The sequence below is a fragment of the Acanthochromis polyacanthus genome, chromosome 8, assembly GCF_021347895.1.
Source record: "Acanthochromis polyacanthus isolate Apoly-LR-REF ecotype Palm Island chromosome 8, KAUST_Apoly_ChrSc, whole genome shotgun sequence".
Classification (NCBI taxonomy): domain Eukaryota; kingdom Metazoa; phylum Chordata; class Actinopteri; family Pomacentridae; genus Acanthochromis; species Acanthochromis polyacanthus.
In genome coordinates, this window is record NC_067120.1 from 38424951 (window position 1) to 38447750 (window position 22800).

General features: G+C 35.1%; 1 protein-coding gene across 1 annotated transcript in view; it reads right to left on the reverse strand.

The window, feature by feature from the left end:
* si:dkey-30c15.10 (uncharacterized protein LOC559353 homolog) overlaps positions 1 to 22800 on the reverse strand; it is a 31585-nt gene that overhangs the window by 3278 nt on the left and 5507 nt on the right. Inside the window, exons 6-22 of the mRNA XM_022219546.2 lie at positions 22355 to 22447; positions 17674 to 17752; positions 13056 to 13387; positions 11952 to 12046; positions 10015 to 10144; positions 9766 to 9901; positions 7941 to 8129; positions 7615 to 7741; positions 6906 to 6954; positions 6557 to 6610; positions 5942 to 5974; positions 5837 to 5858; positions 5616 to 5719; positions 4690 to 4743; positions 4085 to 4171; positions 1915 to 2022; positions 442 to 584 (exon numbers count right to left, since the gene is read on the reverse strand). Coding sequence (XP_022075238.2) covers positions 442 to 584; positions 1915 to 2022; positions 4085 to 4171; positions 4690 to 4743; positions 5616 to 5719; positions 5837 to 5858; positions 5942 to 5974; positions 6557 to 6610; positions 6906 to 6954; positions 7615 to 7741; positions 7941 to 8129; positions 9766 to 9901; positions 10015 to 10144; positions 11952 to 12046; positions 13056 to 13387; positions 17674 to 17752; positions 22355 to 22447 — 1835 coding nt within the window. The remainder of the gene's footprint in view (positions 1 to 441; positions 585 to 1914; positions 2023 to 4084; positions 4172 to 4689; positions 4744 to 5615; positions 5720 to 5836; positions 5859 to 5941; positions 5975 to 6556; positions 6611 to 6905; positions 6955 to 7614; positions 7742 to 7940; positions 8130 to 9765; positions 9902 to 10014; positions 10145 to 11951; positions 12047 to 13055; positions 13388 to 17673; positions 17753 to 22354; positions 22448 to 22800) is intronic.

The following is a 22800-nucleotide window of genomic DNA, read 5'->3' on the forward strand; positions in this document are numbered from 1 at the left end:
AAACTGTCACAACTGAAACTGTGACGTCACCGTTTGGGTGCAGCCCGAAGAGCAACACGCCTCATTCAGAGCGTGAACACAGAGACAGTTATATTTAAACAAGTCATCAAGATGAAGGAGTAAACTGGCATGAATGTGAAACAGACAGAGGTTTTTCACAGCAGAGAAGGTTTCATAACAGAGGCTCAGTTCTATTAAATGTTGTAAGCACAATACAAGCATCCTGGAAAACTAAATGGAATGCAGTTATTTTTAGTATTATCTATTAGTCAAGAGCTTTTTCTGCTCTGACAAACCAAGATATCTTTGCTGTGATGAAGATATGTGAATGACACATTAAAAACCAAACTGAAGCTCCCAGTTATAACTCAAAGACTTGTAGTCTTCTCGTCATCTACTCCCAAACTTCTCAGTTTTCAGGGAGTTTTCGGTTAAACTCACTTGGCCAGAGATTCCTGGTTGTCGTCCTGCTGCGTGACGCTGCTCACCAGCTCGAAGGTGAAAGGCCGAGCACAAGCATCTCTCTTTACCGGACGAATGCACCGACTGGGAGAACCGGACAAGGAGATGCTGCCTTCCGCTTCCTGGGAGTTTAAAACACAAGAAGATGAGGAAAAAAAAATCAAGGAAAATGTATTCATGCTGGAGCTGCAACTAACAAATATCGGTCTTGATTAATCAATTAATTGTTTGTAAGTCAGCGTTTCCCAAAGCCCAAGATGTCAAATGTTTCGTCGGCAACCCAAAGATATTCAGTTGTCTGTCACAGAGGGAAGAAAAAACTGAAAATTGTACATTCTACATGGCTGAATTTAGACCTTTAAACCCATTAATCTATTCTCACAACAGTTGGCGACTAATTTAATAGTTGATGACAAATTTAATTGATTCTCTGGCGCAGTTGATGGATTTTTGTTCTGAACACATTAAGGGTCCATTTGGCTGAATATCAGATACAGTTTTCAGCGTTTTATCGATTATTTGTAGGGCTTGACACTGCAAACAGAAAGGCTGTCAAAGCACCTTTATGTACAAGTAAAAATGTCTCGTGGTTGCTTTATTTTGCTGCAGGTTTAGAAGCTGCAATCTGAGAATTTTCTTGAAAACCACTGAAGATAAAATTCAACCCTCATGCAACCACATTTTGTCCTCTTCAGGTTTGATTTAGTTGATAATTTTGGTTGTGGATGTACGTAAACTACCGTTCAAAAGTTTGGGGTCACCTAGAAATGTCCTTATTTATGAACAAAAAGATAACATCACATTAAATGAATAAGTCCAGTGTAGACATAGTTAATGTAGTAAATGACTGTTCTAGCTGAAAACGGCTGATTTTTAATGGAATATCTCCATAGGGGTACAGAGGAACATTTCCAGCAACCATCACTCCTGTGTTCTAATGCTACATTGTGTTAGCTAATGGTGCTGAAAGACTCACTGATGATTAGAAAACCCTTGTGTGAATTGTCTGGGTGACCCTAAACTTTTGAACAGTAGTGTATTTTGGGTTGAATTCTGACATTTAATTTCTGCTCCCATATTGCATCAAATTTACACTGTGCACAAAAAACCAAAAGCTACTATCAGGACCTTAAAGGCAAAAATGTCCACACTGAAACCCATTAAAGCTACTAGCTGTGATCCCCTGTCCATGTAATTAGGCTTTAAGACAGATTGAAGCTACTTTTACCTGCAGTCTGAATGCAGCTTTAGGCTAATGATATGCTAATGGTAAAGCGTCAGTCGTGTCCGTGTTCGGTAAACATAGTCGCTGATCTTCTGTATGGAACTGAGTCCTGACAGATTAGAAAGTAATATACAGTAAAAGCAGCAATGGCCGTGTTGTTTTCAGATGTCCGTTTGTGCACCATTAAGGAAGTTCAATCAAGATTTCAGACTTCAATCCGTCCGAACCTTGGTTTCTCTGTCGTTGGGGTGGTTCCAGTAGAACATGCTGCAGCCCTCCAGGACAAAATACCGGCGATGCCAAACCCCGTATCCACTGATCAACTCAAACATCGTCTGGAAACAAAAACACAAAGAGAAGTGAATTTTATGGCACCAAAAACACACAAAACCCCCAGCTGTTTCACTCTATAAGCACTAAAGGCTATTTTAAAGGTAATACCTGTATTTCCAAGCTCTAATATTGGTCATTATCACCAGGCGTGCTGTATTTGGTTTATTTTTTCAGACCAGTCTATAAGCAATACTGATCTTCCACTCTTTGACGAGACGCATTCTTTATATTTGATGCCATATCATCGAATAAAAATATAAAATAAAATGCCGGAAGTGGAGATAAAGACAGAACTTTATTAATCCAAAAGGGAATTTTTTATCCCAGACATTGCTTAAAAACAAACTATATGAGAAGAAAATAAAAGAAAATAAGTAAGTCAGGGAAAATAAAATGTGAGGAGAGATCGTATGGATTCTGGTAATGTCCCCTTCATGATGTTGGGATACTGTAGGACTTTTAAATTGACCTCATATAGAAATAAATGCAATCATTTTATTTACTGAAGTGTTTAAAGCTTAAAGTTAAAGTTCTTGCAGATGTGATAAACCACCAGTGATGTGAATTCAGACACCAACTGGCTCCACGTGTTAATATCTGTTTCATTCATTTTTTATGTGTAGAATTTAAAAACAGGAGTCACAATTGTGTGTTATTTTAACCCTTGTGTCATCCTGCGGGTCCAAATTGATCCATTTTAAAGTTTGTAAAGGTGGGGGAAAAAAAAAAAAAATATATATATATAAATATATATATATATATATATATATATAAATTCCCCCCCACACACACACACACAGTGAAACTTCTGATGTTCACATTTTCGGGAAATTTTTAAACATTTTTTTTGTGTGGAAAAAAAGAAATGTTAAAAATGTTTCCAAATTTCTCTGGATTTTGGTTGATTTTTATGCGAATCTTCTTAAAGAAAATATTAGAAGTTTTACTGATATTTTTACTCATTTTTTGAAAATATTTACAATAATTTTCTTGCCAAATTTGAGGGATTTTTTTCAAAATAAAACTTTTGAGGAAACTTAAGGAATTATTGGAATTTTTTGATATTTTTTTCCAGACAAGGAAACAAGATTTTTTGCCGCCCATAAATGAAAACAGGAGGGTTTAGATACTGAGAATTTTCTGATGCCGATAAACACTATAAAAAAATACTACTGTGTTATCCGATCTCACATCATCAGAGGCGTTCTACTCAACCTTTTATGATTTGTTGTAACTTTGTGTATTTTAAACTGTAGATATCTGAAAGCTTAGACTGATATATCCAGTATTTTTTACGGTACTTTTTCGCTTTAAAAATGACGTCAATCCACACTGATGTTTACAAAGTTTTTCTGAAAATGACAAACGTGGCTAACTTTTAAAAAATATTGTTTAAATGAATAAATAAAACCACTAATCCACACAGAGTTCTACTTCAATTAGTCTATCCAGCAACATGTTTGTTTTTGTGGCACAACTTGTCATTCCAGTTCAATTAAAGTTCAATAAAAAGAACATTTTTAAAATTTTCTGACAAAGTATTTCACATTTAACAGTATTCTATGTTTAGCTTTATATTATTGTGACATGCAGCTGCATATGGTTCAGAAGTTTCAACTCAGCCAGAATCGCACATTATTTGATCTACTCGTCTAATATTACAGATTCTCAATCAATGATGAGAAAAAAAATGAAAATTTCTGGTTTTTATCTTTAATAGTTCCTGAGATATTGTTGTGGAAACAGACTCAAATATTTAATGTACAAAAATATCTGCTAAAAGTGGATCAATGGGCAATTTTCTAAAAATATCCCAGAAAGTATTTGATCTATGAAGCTAAAATGTCACAAATATCAATACTTTATGTTCAGATGATGATCGAGCAGAAAATGTTGTAAACATTTGACATTTTGGCCCCCAGAAAACGATCTTTTAGTGTGAAATCGACCAAACCATTTGGCAAATTCCAGTTCAGTAAGACTCTAAGTCACAGATCTGGTTAAGAATCTGTTTTCATGTAGGTGGAGAGTTGTGTAAACATTAAAAAAAGCAGCATCACTGACCAGGAAGCCTTGGTGCTGGACGTTAGAGTGGCTGCTGCTGTCCAGTTTCAGGTAGATGTTGCCCTCTAGAGGAGACAGAAAAGGCACCTGTAGCCAAAAAAGGAGGAGACGAAACGCTGTTAAACCAAAGCGATGGAGAAAAGACACGAAAAAGAAAAGCTCATTTAGTTTTTACAAGAATTTCACATTCCAAACATGCTCAGCTATGAAAAATCTACCCAAAGATTTTAAGTTTAATTTACATTTCTAACCATGGAGGTAAACACAGAAGATAGGAGTAAAAACACTTATATTTAGAGGTGAAATTAAGCTTATTTGCTGCTATTTTCCTCCTAGAAATCATGCAACCCACAACTTAATAATGCAAGAATGTAACAGAGAAACGTCAGAATTTGATCACACATCGACTAATGTGTAATTATCTCCTTTACTACTGGTTAATGGGTTTAAACTGATGAGATTAGATGAGAAAGAGGGAATTAATTCACTACAAAACAAACAGATTGAGCTGGTGTTTAATTTGAGGGACTGAAACGATGAGGCAGAGTTAGTGTTTTTGCAGAAAAGAAGGAAGAAACGCTGAGAGGTGGTGAAAACAGTGAAACCTTTTCCTGAAATTCATCTCCCAGCAGCCTCCTGATTTTGCCTTCAAGCTTCATCTGAGTGGAGGAAGCAGGACAAGGAAAGGGAGGGAGACAGACAGGTCATATCACCGGTGAGCCCAGAACATGTGATAGGATAAATAAAAAGTAGAAAAAGGATGAACAGTGGTGTCTGTACTGCAGATTCTTCTGTGGTCGCTCAGTGAAATGAACAAAAAAGATGCCAAACCCAGTGAAAGTGATAAAAAAAAAAAAAGACTTTGAGAATCTACATTCATGAGAGCAAACTGTATTTATGAAACATTACACTGTAGTTGCCAAAGAAATTAATTCTAAAGTAACACAAAAATCTAATTTTTGCAGCAAATTATATCATTGCAATCATGACTTTTTCTCCTTTTCTTTCAGTTTGAACAAAATGCAGCGACACGATTTTGCTGCACAATTCTCATTTTCCACAACAAATCAACAAAAAACAAAGCTTACTCTGATTTTAGGGAGCTCGGGATGATTGAAAATATTCCAAAAGTTACCAGAGAAACCGGGATTTTGACGTAGGAGACACATTTGTAGATTTTTTTTTAGAGCAGGAATGATGTTGGTTTTATCGTTTCTGCATCAACATCGGACTCTTTTTTAAAATTATTTCCCTTTTACCTGTTAAGTGTCTCATCTTTGTGTGCCCAGAAAAGTACTAAAAGAGTATTATTATCATTTTTCCATAGACAGGAGTAATTTGTGGTGTTTTATTGTGTGTCCAGCAGGTGGTTTTGTGTCCGTTTCCACTAAATCAGCAGCAGTTTGGTTCATTTTTCATTGGTTTTATTCTTCTTGAGGTTTATTTTGTGTCTCTTTTTTGTCCATCTTTGCTTGTGTTTTGTGGCTCTCTTGGTATTTGTTGGATTGCGATTCGATTTACCACGACTTACCTTATCCAGAGGGAACTTGCTGTGTCCCAGCGAGGCCAGAGTGATCTTATGGGAGCCGACCAGACAGAAGCTACTGGAACGACGAGTGTTGAGAGGATGAGCAGCTGCAGGACGAACAGACAGAATGAAAACTGATCAACATAAAATTATCAGTCATAAATACAGATGACCGTTGTGACAGATAAGCCCTCCTGGAGTCGTGGCTGAGTTGAGTAACTTACCTGTCAGAGTGTTACTGGATCTCTGAAACAAAAAACGTTTACAGACATGAGAAAAGCACAAACTACAGTAAAACACGTGTGCAGAAAATTAAAGTAGATACTCACAGTGATTGTACTCAGGAGCTTTCTTGGTGTGACCTGAACGTGTGAAGATACCACAAAATAATTAATATTAAAAAAAAAAAAGTATTTATATGGCAACTTTTAGAAAAGCAGAGTTTATGAAACACATCGACAGAAAAGCCAAAAACTGAGAATATTCAGCAAGAAATTAAAGCAACAGAAAACCAGTCAGGTTAAAACAGAAAGAAAACAAGATCAAAGGAGCAAAATGCAGGAAAAAAAAACGCAAAATACACAATTTCAATGAGTAAATTCACACAACAAAGGCAAATAATGCAAATGAAGAAACATAAAAGCACCAAAAATGCCAAAGCACATTAACGAAAAGAAAAAAATATGGACATGCACGACAAAAAAAGATGAAAAGAAAATAGTTGTAGACCGTCAAATTGAAGTGAGGCTATCGGTCAGAGCTCCTTCATTCATTTGACTGATTTTTGTTTCTTTTTAAAGGTTTTTACCTTTACAACAAACTGTCTTACTTTAAAACCCAACAACTCTATGACTTGTCTGTTGTATTCTGCCACCTTGTGAAGGACTTAGAAAAGTGTCCTTTAAAGAACTTATCATTATTTGTGAGAAAAATCCCCTACTTACCCTTGATTTGGTGGCAGCTCTGTCCATGGTGCAGTTGCTGCTTGAGGTGTGCGACTAGTCCGGACAAAAACAAGCTCAGAAAAATCATTAGACAACTTTTTGATCAATTGGTAAAACAAATAAAGTAAGAAAAGGGGCCAGGAGCATAAAATAAGCTGCTCAGCAGCAGAGTTTTAACCTTTAAACAGCAACCTCTTAATAAAGTGAGTTGTAGGTTGGACACAAATATCCAACTATTCAGTCGTTGTGTTAGTATCCGAATATTAATTGTAAGATCCAAATATCTGGAATATATACACACACACACACACACATATATATATATATATTTTTTTTTTTTTCCACTCACCAGACTGTAGACTTCCACATCAATCTCAAAGGATGCGTGAATATCCTTCCTGAAAAAGCAAAAAGATGAAGCAATGCATTAATATATTCTGCATATTCCCGCTTAAATAATCACTCAACCCTTGTGTCGTCCTGCCGGTCAAGACTGACCCACTTTAAAGTTTGAAAACATTGAAAAAAAAATTATTTTCACAGTGAAACTTTTTATGTCCACTTTTTCAACATTTTTTTGGAAATTTCTGAACATTTTTTGGTGGAAAAAAGAAACGTTAAAAATGTTTAAGAACATTCACATAAAAATCAATCAAAATCCAACAAATTTTGCTGGATTTTGGTCTAAAAGAAAATAGAAGTTATATTGATATATACTGTATGTGGAATCACTTTAGATATTTTTAGGATTTTTTTTTGAAGATTTACACTCATTTTTTGAAAATATTTACAAGAATTTTCTTGCCACATTTAGGGGATTTTTAACAAAAAAATTTTTAAAGGAATTATTTGAATTTTCTTCCTGAAGGTTTTGCAAATTTTCAGAAATTTGGAGATTTGTTTTGCTGAATTTTTGGATTTTTTTTCAGACAAGGAAACAGTATTTTTTGGTGCCTGTAAATGAGGACAACAGGAGGGTTAATACAGTCACTATCAGGGACAAAAATTCAGTTTAAGAGCCTCAACAAGAAACGTAAATCTGATGAAATGCAGCGTACAGAGTGACAGACGTCGGGAAGGAGATGGTGTCTCCGTTCTGAGCGTCGGCTGCTGTGGCCAGAGGTGTGGCGACGATGTTGCAGGGTCCGTAGCGAATCAGGACGAAGAAGTAGTGACTGGGACGACCTAAATGGAAAGAAACCAGTCCTTTTAGGGAATCAGAATCACCTTTACCGGCTTTAAAAGCTTCAAAGATTGAACACATACAAGTTATTTTACTCCAAACAAAAATGTCAGTGCATTTCAACGTGGGCAACATAAACATTTGTGCAAACAAATAGCTGAATTTTGAAATAAAACATTGTTCGAGTTGTGCAAATTCTACCTGCACGGCCGTGTGAGGAGCAGACAAATTCCACCTTAAGAGGCAGCTGGATGTTGGTGATGCTGACGGTTCCTCTGCAGGGCTGCTGGGTAACGTAGTCTTTGTCCTCTGCTGCCGTCTCTCCAGACTCTGAGCTCCTCTCCTCCCTCAGTCTGGTCACTTCTGCCAGCAAAGCAGAGCGTTTCTCACCTGAAACAGATGAATAAATTACAGAAGAAAGTCAAGAAAGATACTTTGAATACAACTATTAGGGTCTCAGTCTTCATATGTAATACAGTCGGGTAAAGTAGTATTTAATTAGGGATTGATCGCTGTCTGAAGTCACTCTGCGATGTCCCGCCTTCAGCTCTGATGTCACAAGTCACAGCCAATCACAGAAAGCGACTGTTTACACAGAGAGACAGAAGCACATATTAAGAGTGAGGCAGCTGTGTGAATTCATTTGTTGATGCAGCTTAAACTTACTTTGCTAACAGCGCTAGGCTACTGTATTACTAAAGGTTAGCTCTCTGCTGTAACTGCTGATTTTTTTAAACGTCCTGTATTAACAAATGATGATTTGATTTATTAAGGGTTTAGAGGAGTTGTGAGTCATGTCAGAGTCACAGGTTGTTCGTTTCTGGTTGCTTCTAGTCTAAAGAGGTCTAGATTTACTAAATATGAGGCGCCAGAAGACGTAAACAGAGGGCAGTGGCCAGGCTGGGTATAATATTTCATTTTTATCTCATATTCAGATGCAGAATTTCAGTTTCAGGTGTAATATTTCATTCTCATCTCATTTGAAGGGGAATATTTAATTTGCAATTTATTTTTAGGTTTAATATTTTATTTTCATCTAATTTTGAGGTGAAATATTTCATTTTCAGGTGTAATATTTCATTTTCATTAAATTTTTAAATGCAAAATTTCTTTTCCATCTAATTTTTTTTTAGGTACATTTCATTTTCATCTACTTTTCATGCACAATATTAATTTTTCATCTCATTTTTAGGTGAGGCATTTCATTTTTAGGAATAAAATTTAATTTTCATGTCCTTTTCAGGTACAACATTTCATTGTCGTGGTACAATATTTCATTTTCAGGTGCAATGTCTTATTTTAAGGTGGAATATTCCATGCTCCTCTTGTTTCAAGGGGAATATTTAATTTTCATCTCATTTTGAGGTGAAATAATTCATTTTTATCTATTTTTCAAATGCAGCATTTATTTTCTATCTCATTTCAGGTGCATTATTTCATCTCATCTCGTTTTTAGGTGAAATATTTCATCTTAATCTCAATTTAGGTGAAATATTTCGTTTTCATCTCATTTTTAGGCGAAATATTTCATTATCTCATTTTTAGGCGAAATATTTCATTATCTCATTTTTAGGTGAAATATTTTGTCTTCATCTCATTTTTTAGGTGAAATATTTCATTTTCATCTCATTTCAGGTGAAATATTTCATTTTCATCTAATTTCTAGGTGAAATATTTTGTCTTCATCTCTTTTTAGGGTGAAATATTTCGTCTTAATCTCATTTTTAGATGAACCGTTTCATTTTCATGTCATTTTGCAGGTGTAATATTTCATTTTCATCCAATTCTAAATGTTAAATATTTTACTTTCATCAATTTTTTTGTCTTATTGTCATTTTTGGTTGATTCTAGTCTAAAGAGTTCTGGTTTTACTGAGTATGAGGCAACTTGATGGCAAAAGACAGAGTTGAGTAAGCTGTGTGACCTTTCTATTCTAGAAAACATCATGATGTTGAGGTATGTTCTCTGACGCCACTGTGAACATGAATTCCCACACAAGCGGCTGTAAATCCAGCATTGTACCTACAGGAGACCAGCAGCAGCTTCTCAGCTTCAGCCTCCTCCAGAGAACCTCGTCCATGTTCCTCGTCAGTGCAGCAGTTCAGAGCCTGAAGGGTCTGATTGATCACAGTCTGTAGTTTGGTTGCTTCTTCATTATGAGCCTGGATGAAGACAGAAAAACAATCATTCTCAACACCACTAACCTCCAGCAAAAGTATCTCCTTCTGGCCTAACAGAGTTTCATCTTATGGTATGAAGAAACTGAGCTACTCACTGCGATCTTCTCCTTGGTGTTGACGGACGGTTGAGGGTTGGACGCCTCCTGAGCTCGTCTCTGGACTCCAGGAGTGACGCTCTGGATGGTCGGCATCTTACTGCGTCTTTGTGTGCGGTAGGCGTCAATGCTGTGGACGAAAAGACAGCACGTTGTAGGATTTAAACTGAAACTGACGTGTTTTACAAAATAATGTTTTCATACAGTTCATAGTTTTATACATATGTAACTATGTTTATTGCCTACTTGTGTATTTTTAAATTTAGTAGTTGTACATTTCCCTTCCACATTTGCTCAACATGTATTAACGCAGCTCAAACATCCGTAGATTACGTTTTCAGTGACGGTCAGAAGTGTAAAGGCTTAAGATTTTTAATTTGTCATTTTTTGATGGTTACAACAGTATTGACTAAATGTAGGATGTGGGTATAAACCTATAGTTGGTTGCTCATTTCAACAATATTTCATTTTCATCTCATTTTTATTGAATTTTTCCAGGTGCAATATTCAGGGATGGGATCAGCAAGTTCTGATTGTGTGTGTGATGTGTGCGGCGGCGGCGGCGCAGCGACTTCCAATTGCTGAGCCGTTTACAATCAAACGACAGCTCGTTAACGTCGTTACCATCTCGCGGGAGTATCAGCGACAATAAAGTGTTCAAACTTGAAATGAAATCCGCGGAAAATTCCCATCCCTGAATATTGTATTTTTAGGTGTAATATTTCACTTTCATCACATTTTTGGTTGCAATTTTAATTATCCCCTTTTTCAGGGACAATATTTCATTTTCAGATGCAATATTTCATTTTCGTCTAATTTTTAGGTGAAAAATTTAATTTTGTCTACTTTTTCAGGTGAAACATTTCATTTTCATGTGTAATATTTCTTTCTCAGTGGCAAAATTTTGTTTCCATCTCATCTCCAGGTGCAATATTTAATTTTCAGGTGCAATAGTTCATTTTCGTCTAATTCTTAGGTGAAAAATTTTATTTTGTCTACTTTTTCAGGTGAAACATTTCATTTTCATGTGTAATATTTCTTTCTCAGTGGCAAAATTTTGTTTCCATCTCATCTCCAGGTGCAATATTTAATTTTCAGGTGCAATAGTTCATTTTCGTCTAATTCTTAGGTGAAAAATTTTATTTTGTCTACTTTTTCAGGTGAAACATTTCATTTTCATGTGTAATATTTCTTTCTCAGTGGCAAAATTTTGTTTCCATCTCATCTCCAGGTGCAATATTTAATTTTCAGGTGCAAGAGTTCATTTTCAGCCAGTTTTAAAGGTGAAATATTTTATTTTCATCTAATTTTCCAGTGCAATATTTCATTTTTATCTCCTTTTTCATTGCAATATTTCATTTTCATGTGAAATATTTCATTTTCAGAAGCAGCATTTCATTTTCGTCAAATTTTCAGCTGAAATACTTAATTTTCATGTGTAACATTTAATTTATTTTCAATTTCAGTTGCAGTATTTTAATTTCATCTTATCTTTGTGTGCAATATTTAATTATTAGGTACAATATTTCATTTTCATTTCATTTTCAGATGCCATATGTCATTTTTAATTGCAATATTTTATTTTCAGGTACTGTAGGTCATTTTCAGGTGCAGTATTTCGTGCATCATTTCAGTCGATTATCTCCTATTCTTCCATTATTTTTGTGTTATCGTTTTCAAACATTTGCAGTTTCTGAGTTTTGTCAGTGGGTTGTTTAGTGTCAGTTCTTGTCTTCTTGCATTAAAATGTTTCACTAAAACAATTTACTCTTTTGAGGAAATGTTAAAGCCGCATCTTTGCTGTGATTAATTTAACAAAACACAAACAAACCGAAGCTGTTTTTTTCCACCTACAGCAGGACAATGATGAGATACAACCAGACCTTATGTTCTGCACAACAAATTCAATCAGATTTATTAAAATCAGGACTTGTCACCTGTACAGAGGAGCAGATTCAGCAGGAGGGGTGCTGGTTTCTTCTGGAGTCAGGAGTAAAGATGGAGGGTTGGACTCCTGAGTCGCTGCCAGTCGCTGTTGGTCGAACACAAACAGATGTTAGGAAATGTCTTCGTTACAGGGGATTCGTTTATCTTTTTTGGACATTGGACACTCAGATCTAAACAATAATATCATTACTTGCAATCAATAATTTGACGATTACGGAGGATTTCATTTCATATGGAATATGCAATATTTCAAATTTTTATTTCTTAGGAGAAATATTTCGGTTTAATTTCTAACATTTCATTTTCATTTTTATTTAAATTTAGATCATGTGAGTTAATATTTCAGTTTTATGTAGAACTAGGTCAACACAATGCACAACATTTCTCATTTCCATCTACTTCTCTGGTGCAATATTTATTTATTTTCATCTCATTTTTCAGGTGCAATATTTTGTTTTAAGGTACAATATTTCATTTTCTTGATTTTTTTAGGTGAAATAATTAAGTTTCATCTCGTTTTCTGGTGAAATATTAAATTTTAAGGTATAATATTTCATTTTCATGTAATTTTCAGGTGAAATGTTTCATTTTTATCTCCTTCAGCTGCAATATTTTATTTTTAGGTGCAATATTTCATTTTCATCTAATTTTTGGTGCAATATTTCATGTTTAGGTGCATTACATTTCCTTTTCAGTTCATTTTTAGGTGTAATATTTCATTTTCATCTACTTTTTGGGATCAATATTTCATTTCTTTATCAGGTGCAATACTAATTTTAACCTGTGGCATTAGTCATTACCTCAGTATAATTGCCAGCATAACTTTTAACAGTTCTGTTCTATTTATTTTAGTTTACTTATTTTATTTCAGTACTGTAACATACTCACGTACTATTACTTTTCTACTTTTTTAAGCGCTGCATTTCTTATGTTGTCATTTTGCTTTTTCTGAGCAACATCCAGCACAAGACTCTCTTCTCTTTCTTACATGTTAGCAGACAACATACATTCAGAAATTCATTTTCCAAGTTCAGAAGTCAGAATATTTCCCAAAAAACTCCATCATACTTACATAGTATATGAATAAATCTTACCAGAGGGGTGACCACAGCCTCCACAGACTTGCTGAGAGGTGAGAGGATTCCACTTGTAGGGAAACTGAGCAGCTCGTCTCCGTTGTTTTCAGTCTTTTTGCCTTCATCGCCCTCTTTGGCTTCTCCTTCTTCTTCACTCTTCTCCTTCTCCGACTCGGTGTCCATCTTGTCTTTGTCCAGAGAACCAGTGCCGATGCCGCTGTCTCGGTCCTCGACGTCGTCTTCGTCCCGTCTCTCCTCCTCCATCATGTCGGCGTACTCCAGAACCTCCTCAAACATCTGGTCGATGATGTCGGCGGTGTTGGTGTCGTCATGGGAGCTCAGTTCAGCGTCTGGGAAACAAAAATGTTGCATCATATCAGCAACTTTGACGCCAATTTTAAAAGCGTGTGGATGGCTTGTGACAAGTTGTTAAAGAAACTAGAGTGTTTTAGCGCCATTTCCTGTTAAATACATGCAACTAGGTGCTTGAACCGATATGGTGTTTTCACAACTTCTTCCAACACTCCTGGACATTCCAGCCTTTGCTTTTCCTCTGATCTTAGTGTAAATCCAGTGATTCGTGTTTCACCAACAAACCAGCACGATATTTAGTTTCTGCATTGTCGAGGAAATGTGATGCAAAATGTTCTTCTGCTTGACAAAAAAGTTCACATTTTCCATCACCAATCTACAAGAAAAGTCTGATTTAATTTGTTCCAGTTTAATCTTCCTTGGATAAACTGATTTTTTTTAAAGACAAAGTTTGTTGGCTGTGTGCGCCACACATGCAGGAAAGAAACCCTAAGAAAGAAAGTAAGAGTCATTCCATGCCAATGCAACATAACACAATTAAAGCCACCAAATGTGAAATTAAAACCACTGAAAGCAACAAAAAAAATGTGTAATCATCATAAAATCAATAAATGAATATAACATTTTAAACTTTTTAATATGATTTCAACGGATAAGAAGACATTCCTTTTAAAATGTTTCAAAAAATTCAAAACATTTTCATATGTAATATTTTCTTTTCATCACATTTCTAGGTGCAATATTTCATTTTCATCTCAGTTTTAGGAGCAACACTTCATTTTTAAGTCACTGTTCAGGTGTAATATTTAATTCTAATTTAATTGTTCCAGATGCAATGTTTTACTTTAAGGTATAATATTTCATCTTCATCTCATTTTCAGGTGCAATATTTCATTTCTATATCATTTTTAGGTGAAATATTTCATTTTCATCTCAGTTTTAGGTGAAATATTTCATGTTCATCTCACTTTTAGGTGCAGTGTTTCATTATTAAAGTCATTGTTCACGTGCAATATTTCATTTTCGTCTAATTTTAAAAGGTGAAATATTTCATTTCATCTCATTTTCAGGTGCAATATTTCATTTTCATCTAATTTCAAAAAGGTGAAATATTTCATTTCATCTCATTTTCAGGTGCAATATTTCATTTTCATCTAATTTCAAAAAGGTGAAATATTTAATTTTCATCTCAATATTCCAGGTGCAATATTTCACTTTAAGGTGCAATATTTCACTTTCATCGCATTTTAAAAGTGAAACATTTCATTTCCATCTCATTTTTGGTGCAATGTTTCATTTTAAGATATAATATTTCATTTTTAATCTCATTTTCAGTTTCAATATTTCATTCCAATTTAATTTTTCCAGATGTAATGTTTCATTTTAAGGTATAATATTTCATTTTCAGGTTCAATATTTCATTTTCATCTCATTTCTTAAAACCACTACACTCCTATTCTTCTGATGTGAACAGTGTTTGGCGACAGGCTGCATCTTGTAATTGGTGAGTTGTGAAGGGAGAGAGAATGCGTGCAAACTGCTGCTTCAAATCCCAACAAAAGAAGAAGTACTGCAGTTATTTCCAACACCGTGCAGCCCTACAGCTAACACCCGTTGTGCTCCACCTGTCCTGAAGTGTCCTCGTCCATCCAGGTGTGCCTCCACCTGATCTCACCTGACAGACTGGACTCCACCCTGGACTCCGTGGAAGTATTGATCTCTGACAATGATGAGTCGTTGATCAGTTCAGGCTCCAGGATGAAGGTGACTTTCTTTGAGGTTTCTCCTCCCGCTGCTTTGTGAGTTTTTTCTTCTTCTTCAACACTCTGCTTTTCCTTCTCCAGGTGAGCTGACACCTGGATCTCTGCTGAACTCTGAGCTCCGTCTTTTCCACTAACGTCTGATGATTCGGGCCGAGTTTGAGCTACATCTTCAGTGTTTCCTTCTCGGTCTGGATTCTGTGGAGATTTCACACTATTTGAGCCTGACTCTGGATCCATATCTTCTCCGATGCGGACTGTCTGGCTCTCCTTTGACTGTTTAAATGTACTACCGTCCTTCTCCTCTGGTGTTATCATAAAAACATCATCATCTTCTGGCAGTATTCCCTCAGAACCTCCTCCACCGGACTCCGTGTTACTCTGATTTTCATCTAAAGCAGATTCGTCGTCTTCTGGTTTAGATTTCTCGTCTTGCTGCATTTCAGAAAATCCAGGAACAACATTTTCTTCCTCTTGACCTTCAGTCTCGGACGCTTCGCCTCGAGGATATCTCCACATCTTCAACTCCTCGTCCGTGGAAGGCTCGATCTCCTCCTCGCCGTACGACAAACTGTCCATCTTTTCGTCTTCATCGAAAGTGAAATCCTCGGAGATTCCCCGTTCGGTTGCTTTGGCTTCCTTCATGTTCAACTCGTCCTGAAAAGTCGACTGCAGGAAGCTCCGCTCGTCGACCGTGGGCAGCTCCGACAGGTTCTGATCCTCGCAGAAAGGAGCTTTGGAGAAACTCTGATCGTCGCTAAAAGAGAGCGTCAGTACAGTTTGTGTCTCCGGCTGTTGGGAAACCAGCCGCTCTTCTTTTTCATCCTCTTTCTTTTTATCGTCATCATGAGCTTCATGTTCCTTCCCTTCGTTAGATGCTTCAAGCTGTGCAGAAGCTTCAGATGAACTGGGTTTGCTTTCGCCTGCTGAAAAAAATGAGTCTTACATCTTAAAATTAGACACCATCAGGGGTCAAATCACCAAATAATCCCAGCTCATATCAGGGATTTGTGGGGAAAAAATCACGTGGAAACTATGATTAAATTTATAGAACCTCGCAAAATCATACATCTGTTGCTTTCCTCCAAATACTCAAAAAAAGCAGAATTTATGGAAGAGCTTTTGTATTGAATTGCATTTAATTTCATAGATGTTCCTAATAAAGTGGCGAGCATCACACATAGACAGAAATAAAATAAAATAATGAGTAACGTAGCATCTTTTAAATGTTTAAATATCTGCACTGAATATCCCTAAACTTTAACTATACAGCATTTTTGCTTCACGTCAAGTTTAAAAACAGATTTGTACATAAAAACCAATGCAGGGTGAGATGGTAAAAAGATAGAACTCATTAACATTTCTACATTCTTTACATGGGACATTTTGCATTTCATATTTTTCTTATTGTTTATTTTTTATTTTGTGCAGATTTTTGCTTATTTAATCTGTAATTATGGTGGTGGGAACTGGACTCTTTCTGCTGTAGCAAATTAATAATAACATTAAAAAAGTATTTCTATTTGTTCTATAAAATAAATAAAAGACCTATAAAATACCTTTCCGAGGACAAGACAGTAAAAAGATTTAATAAATAAGATACAAGACACTTCAAGAGGAATCAAAGTTGTTCTTGGAACAACAAACAATCAAAATACCTTAAAAAAACATATGTTTTTCAGCTCTGACACTATAAATAGCGTCTAGATGTGATAAAATTACATTAATTTTCTACACAGAGTCAACATTTGGCTGCAAAAAAGTGAAAACTGAAGACTCTTCATTTGAGTAGAAACATATGCATTGTTTATTTAATTATTCTTCAATAACTGCAATTTATTTTTAGGATTTCGTGGATATTCAGTGGAAATTTCATCCCAATCCAGTTTAAAACAAGCTATTCATGAGGCTTTATTTATTAAAACATACTTTAAAAACCTAAAACTATCAAAGCACTTTGAATTCAACTTCAGGATTTTGCATGAATTTAATTATTTTTCCCCCCGCAATAGAATCCACAAGAGATTTGGCGAGTTATTTATAGAAATTAATCAATATAGAGCGTCAGCAGTTTTTGAAATGTGCATTTTAAGAAATGTTATGTTGAAAAAAAATGACAGAAAATCCAAAGATTGAACTGTAGAAAAGATCTGGACATAAATTCTCCGACCTACTCTCAGTATCGATCTGATATCAGTGCATGTTTTTCCTTCAAAATGAAAGTTCATTTTTGTTCATTTATTCATTCGGGACAAATTTTAATTAGATTTTTTTTTTAAAAAGTTTGTAAAAATGAGTCACAGGGAACCAAATCTACCGTGGATCAGTCAGATTTCATGACTAATCAATCAGTTTATTGTAAATCTGATTGGTTCATGACTGTTCAGTAGATTATTATGAATAAAAAAATAGATTTTAATAGAAATAGAATCAGAATTTAGTCTGTGTATGATGTATGTTCAGGTCATTCTTACTCTTGATTGTTTTCAACTGTCTTGATTCTGTCTTCTGTGAAAGAAACTTCAGGAACATTTTTAAAGTTTAAAGGACGTTTAAAGTCTCACCTGTCGTATTTACAGAAGGTTTCTCCACACCTGATGCTTCAGTAAAACTCCCGTCTTCCATCTCAGCTTCATCGTTAACCTGCAGAAAAATCAGAACCTAGATTTAAAAACAAGACGTTGATTATCACAATAAGTAGGTTTTAAAAACTACTGCTTGTGAGTTTACGTGCTTTATTCAGTCGTTACAACTTCTCATGACTTCAGTTTGTTCTGAATCCCTTCATAGATTTTCTGTTTTAAGTGTTGAATGGTTTTCAAAACATTAACTTATTGCAGGACTCCAGTCTAAAACACAGAATTCTTCCCGTGTGTTTTTTTAAGGATCTGTTCATAGAGTTGCTGCTTCCACTGGGTCCTCATAGAAAGTATCACAATATCAGGGAGGTGGATGCTTCCAGTTAGTCGTTTTGAAACAGACAGATTTTTGTCAACAACCTTAAATACTGCTTTAAATGAGCTAAGATGATGTTAAAGTTTTTTATTATTTGTTTTATTCTACAGAATAAAATTTAAAAAGTGACTGACATGCAGCAAAATGCAGCATCTTTTTGGCAGCAGAGGGAGACAGAGAGAAGGTTTTCCTCTTTCTCACATCCAGATCTAGAACATACACCCCCTGTCAAAAGTTTTAGGACGCTTTCTTATTCATTTGAAAGAGAAAGCGTCCTAAACCTTTTGACAGGGGGTGTATCTTTAAAATATAGTTTAATTTCATCTTCAGTGTTGGTATTTTTAGCCAAAAATGGCAAGCAGACCGAGATTGCCTAAATTTTGAGGCATAAATATAACAAAAACAACTATTTAAAGACGGTAAATAAGTTTTTTCCCAGTAATGTGGACTGTTCTGGAGATAAAAGCTGCATTTTTTAAGTCAAGGAAAGTATATATTTGGGTTTAAAACGATAAGCAAATTAATTCTAACTTCCTAAAATAAGATGACATTACTTGTAAAAAATATTTAGCTATGATGCTTGTTTCATTTTAGAGTGTTAAATATTAAATATGCTGGTAGGATGAGGGTTAAGAGAAACTAAAAGCAGAAAAATGGAATCTATCTGAAAGCAAATACTTTAAAACAAAACAGGAATAAAAAAAAAAGTAAATGCATAAAAAAACATCTGAAATTTAAAAAAACATTCAGCACAATACAGCCAATGTGAGAAAAACATTTAGAAATAAATAAAAATAACACAAGAAATAAAAATGATGCGCAAACTAATTCTAACTTTCTATAAGTAAAAATAAACAATAAATAAATATTAAACAATAAGCAATTTAATGGTAACTTTCCATAATAATATTAAATAAAACATATTGTAAATAAATGCAATAAATAATAAAATAAGCAAATTAATTGTAACTTTCTATAACAATAATAACAATAAAAACAAATAAATAAATACAATAATAAATGATAAGCAAATTAATTGCAACTTTTTAATCATAATAAACAAAAATAAACTATAAAATACAAAAAATAATAAAATTATGAGCTGATAATAAATTAATAATGATAATAATAATAATAATAGTATTTTTTCAGGTGACACATTTTAAAACCCACGCTGTTTTGAAAAGAAATTAGTTAATATTTTGCCATGAGGTTAGTTTTTTATAGTTTTTTCTTTATCGAGTCCATTTAGTCAGTAGTCCTGAATATTAAATATGTTGGTAGAATGAGGGTTGAGAACAAAGCAAACACTTTAGAATAACATTTAAATTAAAAAAACACATAAAAAACACCTGAAACTTAAAAAAAACCCATTGAGAACAATACAGCCACTGTGAGAATAAAGTGAGTTAACCAGAAGGCGGAACAGAAAATCCCCTGAAGTGAAGCTAAAAGCACGGAGACGATGACGACAGACAAGTTAAAGAAAACACGACACAGTAAATAGCACCACTGTGTTCTCTGTGAACTTCCCAAAAACCACCACACAGTTTAAAAAAATAAACAAACGTGACATATCTAAGAAGTGAACGTCATTCCTCTAAAACTACTCTGCCTCAGTGATTGGGCTTCATTTAGATATTTCTCTTAAGATGTGATTCATTCTTATCACCTCCTGAGTGTAAAAAAACCCCCAAAAGTGCCAGACTGTAGATTATCTCTTCAGATCTCTGACTCACATCCCAGGGCCGCACGGGAGGCCACTGAACCCTCATTTTAGACACAGGAACCCAGGAGAAGGAGGAAGATGATGATGAAGGACTAGCAGGGGTCCATCTCTGACAATGTTCACAGAATTTTTAAAAACATCTCAAACTAGCAGAAAGAACATCCAGCTGGAAATAAGAAACTGAATCCACAAAAAGCAAGTCAAAATGTGAAGAATAAAAGTCAAACATCCCATTTCTGGATCTTTAACTGCAAAAGTAATAAAGAAAATAAATAAAAATGGAGCCCATTTTCATTTTTAAGTCACTTTTTATACTTTTAAAGAAACTGTAATGTTTGCATTATTCCCCTCGAGCTCTTTGTCACTGATAATATCATACATGAGGTGATAAAGTGCGTGAACTTGGAGGAAAATAGTGCTAAAATGTCAACAAAATGGATGTTGACATTCTTCTTACGCAATTATCAAAATCTGTTATAGAATGGAAAATAAACACATTTCAAACATGAACTCATTTTTGTTTGGACAAAAATATAATCTAAAAAAATGCAAATGATTCATCTGAACCAAAATGACAAAAACGGCACAAAAACACACCGATGACCCACATATGGAAGAGTTTAGAGCACAATCACTGGAGCATTTAAGGGTTAAAGTGAAGAAATTATGCTAAAACCGTGAATTTATAAAGGAAGTTGTCTGGATACACGTTTTAAATTTCTACATTCTGATCCTAAAACTGCTTAATGCTTTCATTTTTGGATAAAATGGAATTCCTTTCAGGCTTTTTAAATCAGGAATTTAGCTTCATTTCTGATTTAAGTGATAAAAATAAAATAAAATACTTAGAAAATTTGGAGCAACACCTATTGACATTTGCAAAACTAATAAACAATCCTATTTATCACTGAATAGTCGTATGACATAGTCTATTTATTTAGCAACAGACAAACTATGAAAGCTAAAAGCTTGTTCTCATTTACATATTCACAAAAAACAACTTCCTTCTAACTGATTATTCAGGGTTTTTCCTTCCTCATTGGGGGTGACTGCACAGAACAGTCCATGCAAAGTAAATGTGTGTCTTATTCGAAAGAAATCGATGCTTTATTATTATTATTATTATTATTAATTCTAGTGATTTAATGAACAATAATCTCAAAATCCAAATTAGGGCTGCAACTAACGATTATTTTAATAACCGATTAATCGGCCGATTATTTTTTCGATTAATCAATGAATCGGATAAAAAAAAACATTTTTAATTTCCGCCTCTTTATTCAGAAATCAAAGACTTGGAATGACAGAGTAAATAAGATGATTGTAGTGAAGCCTTTGTCTTCAACCATCAGAGGCCTCATGTCAGTGACGGTCATGCTGAGGATGCTCTCAGTCAGACAGCTGCTTGCTGTGGTGGACATGATGTCTTTCTATCATGAAGCCTATCAATGCAGTTCATCCTGCCTCACTCCAGCACAGACCAGTGTCTTCACTCAGACTGTCAGAAAATTAAAACTTGAGGCTTAATCTTCAAATTATTACCACTATAATGTACAAGTTACGTTTATTTGTAATGCATATTCAAACCATGCTTTAGCTGATGAAAGTGAAATAAAAAGCATCTCTCACAGTCACATATGCCCCGTCTCTGTCATTAATCAGTTAATAAGCTAACCCTAGCATCAGACAAGCTACCAGAGAGACTGATGTGACGTTTCCTCACTTTAAAACGGAACAAATGTAGGATGATGCAGTGACTTAAGGTGCGTGTCCACTGGATGCGACACATCGCATGTGGCATGCTGGTCCGGTTGGTGTGTTTCCAGCTGCGATCCGGTGTGTTTACCTGCAGCTCATTTGCATAAAGTAGACTCTTCAACTGTCCTTAAACATCTAAACTAGCTGTCGGTGAACTAAAACCAGGACAGGTTCAGCTGCTGCACAGATTATTTCTCGCCTCAAATGCTTTAGAAATACTTTTCCCTTTAGTGTTTTCAAAATAATAGAGAAAGTTTGCGGCCCAGAAGCTGTCTTTATCAGACTCATCTACCGGACCGTCAAGCTGAAAGCGCGGTCACGTGACCACGTAGTGGCCCGCTCACATCACTGTGATTTTCAGATGCGTGCATTCGCATGTAGTGAACACGCAGCATGTCTTTGTTTTGTGAAGCGTGAAATGCTCCCATACTTTAGAGGACTTCCGTCAAACTGTTTTCTCCGTGCTGGTCATGTTTCATTTGTTGAATTTACTTTCCTTTGAAAATACCTCCTCTGCTCTGCAGGTGAAGCAGACGGCTCCGTGACATGGCGAGTGACGCATGAATCGCGCGACACAACAAATCGATAATGCAATTCGTTGCCAACACTTTTAATAATCGATTATTATCGATTCGTTGTTGCAGCCCTAATCCAAATTGACAAAATTGGTTAAAAACTGAATTCCTATTCATATTTCTTACTTCTTTTCATGCTTGTGTTTGTGAAATCTCTTTCCAAACATTAGTATTTGCAGATCAAACCGTGTTTTCATAAACTTAAATGTCTGAACATCTCAAACCCACCTGAGCTAAGGAGGAATCGGAGCTGCTCCTCTTCAGCCAGGCGTTCTCACTGATGGGCTGGAACTGCAGCTGACTCAGCTCCTGCTCCCGCTCCTGATTTCACATATAAACATTTAAATTGTTTAAATCGATTTGTAATTAATCATTTGAGCATAAATCAGTCCTGTACTTGCTTCATTTTACACATATCCTCTTCTCAAATATTTATTCTTACGTCAGTGTAACTGATAGAAAGTCTATTTTAGAAAAACATCAGTGATAAAAGATTAACAGAAGCCACTAAAGAATGCTGCTATATATCAGATAAATGATCCACTGCAGGTGTGTAAATTATTGATTTATATTGTTTTTGTTTGTTTCTTTAGCCGTCAGCATAACAACAACATTTAGCATTCATATAGTGCCTGTTAAAAACAGATTATGCAAAGAGCTTTACAGACAAGATA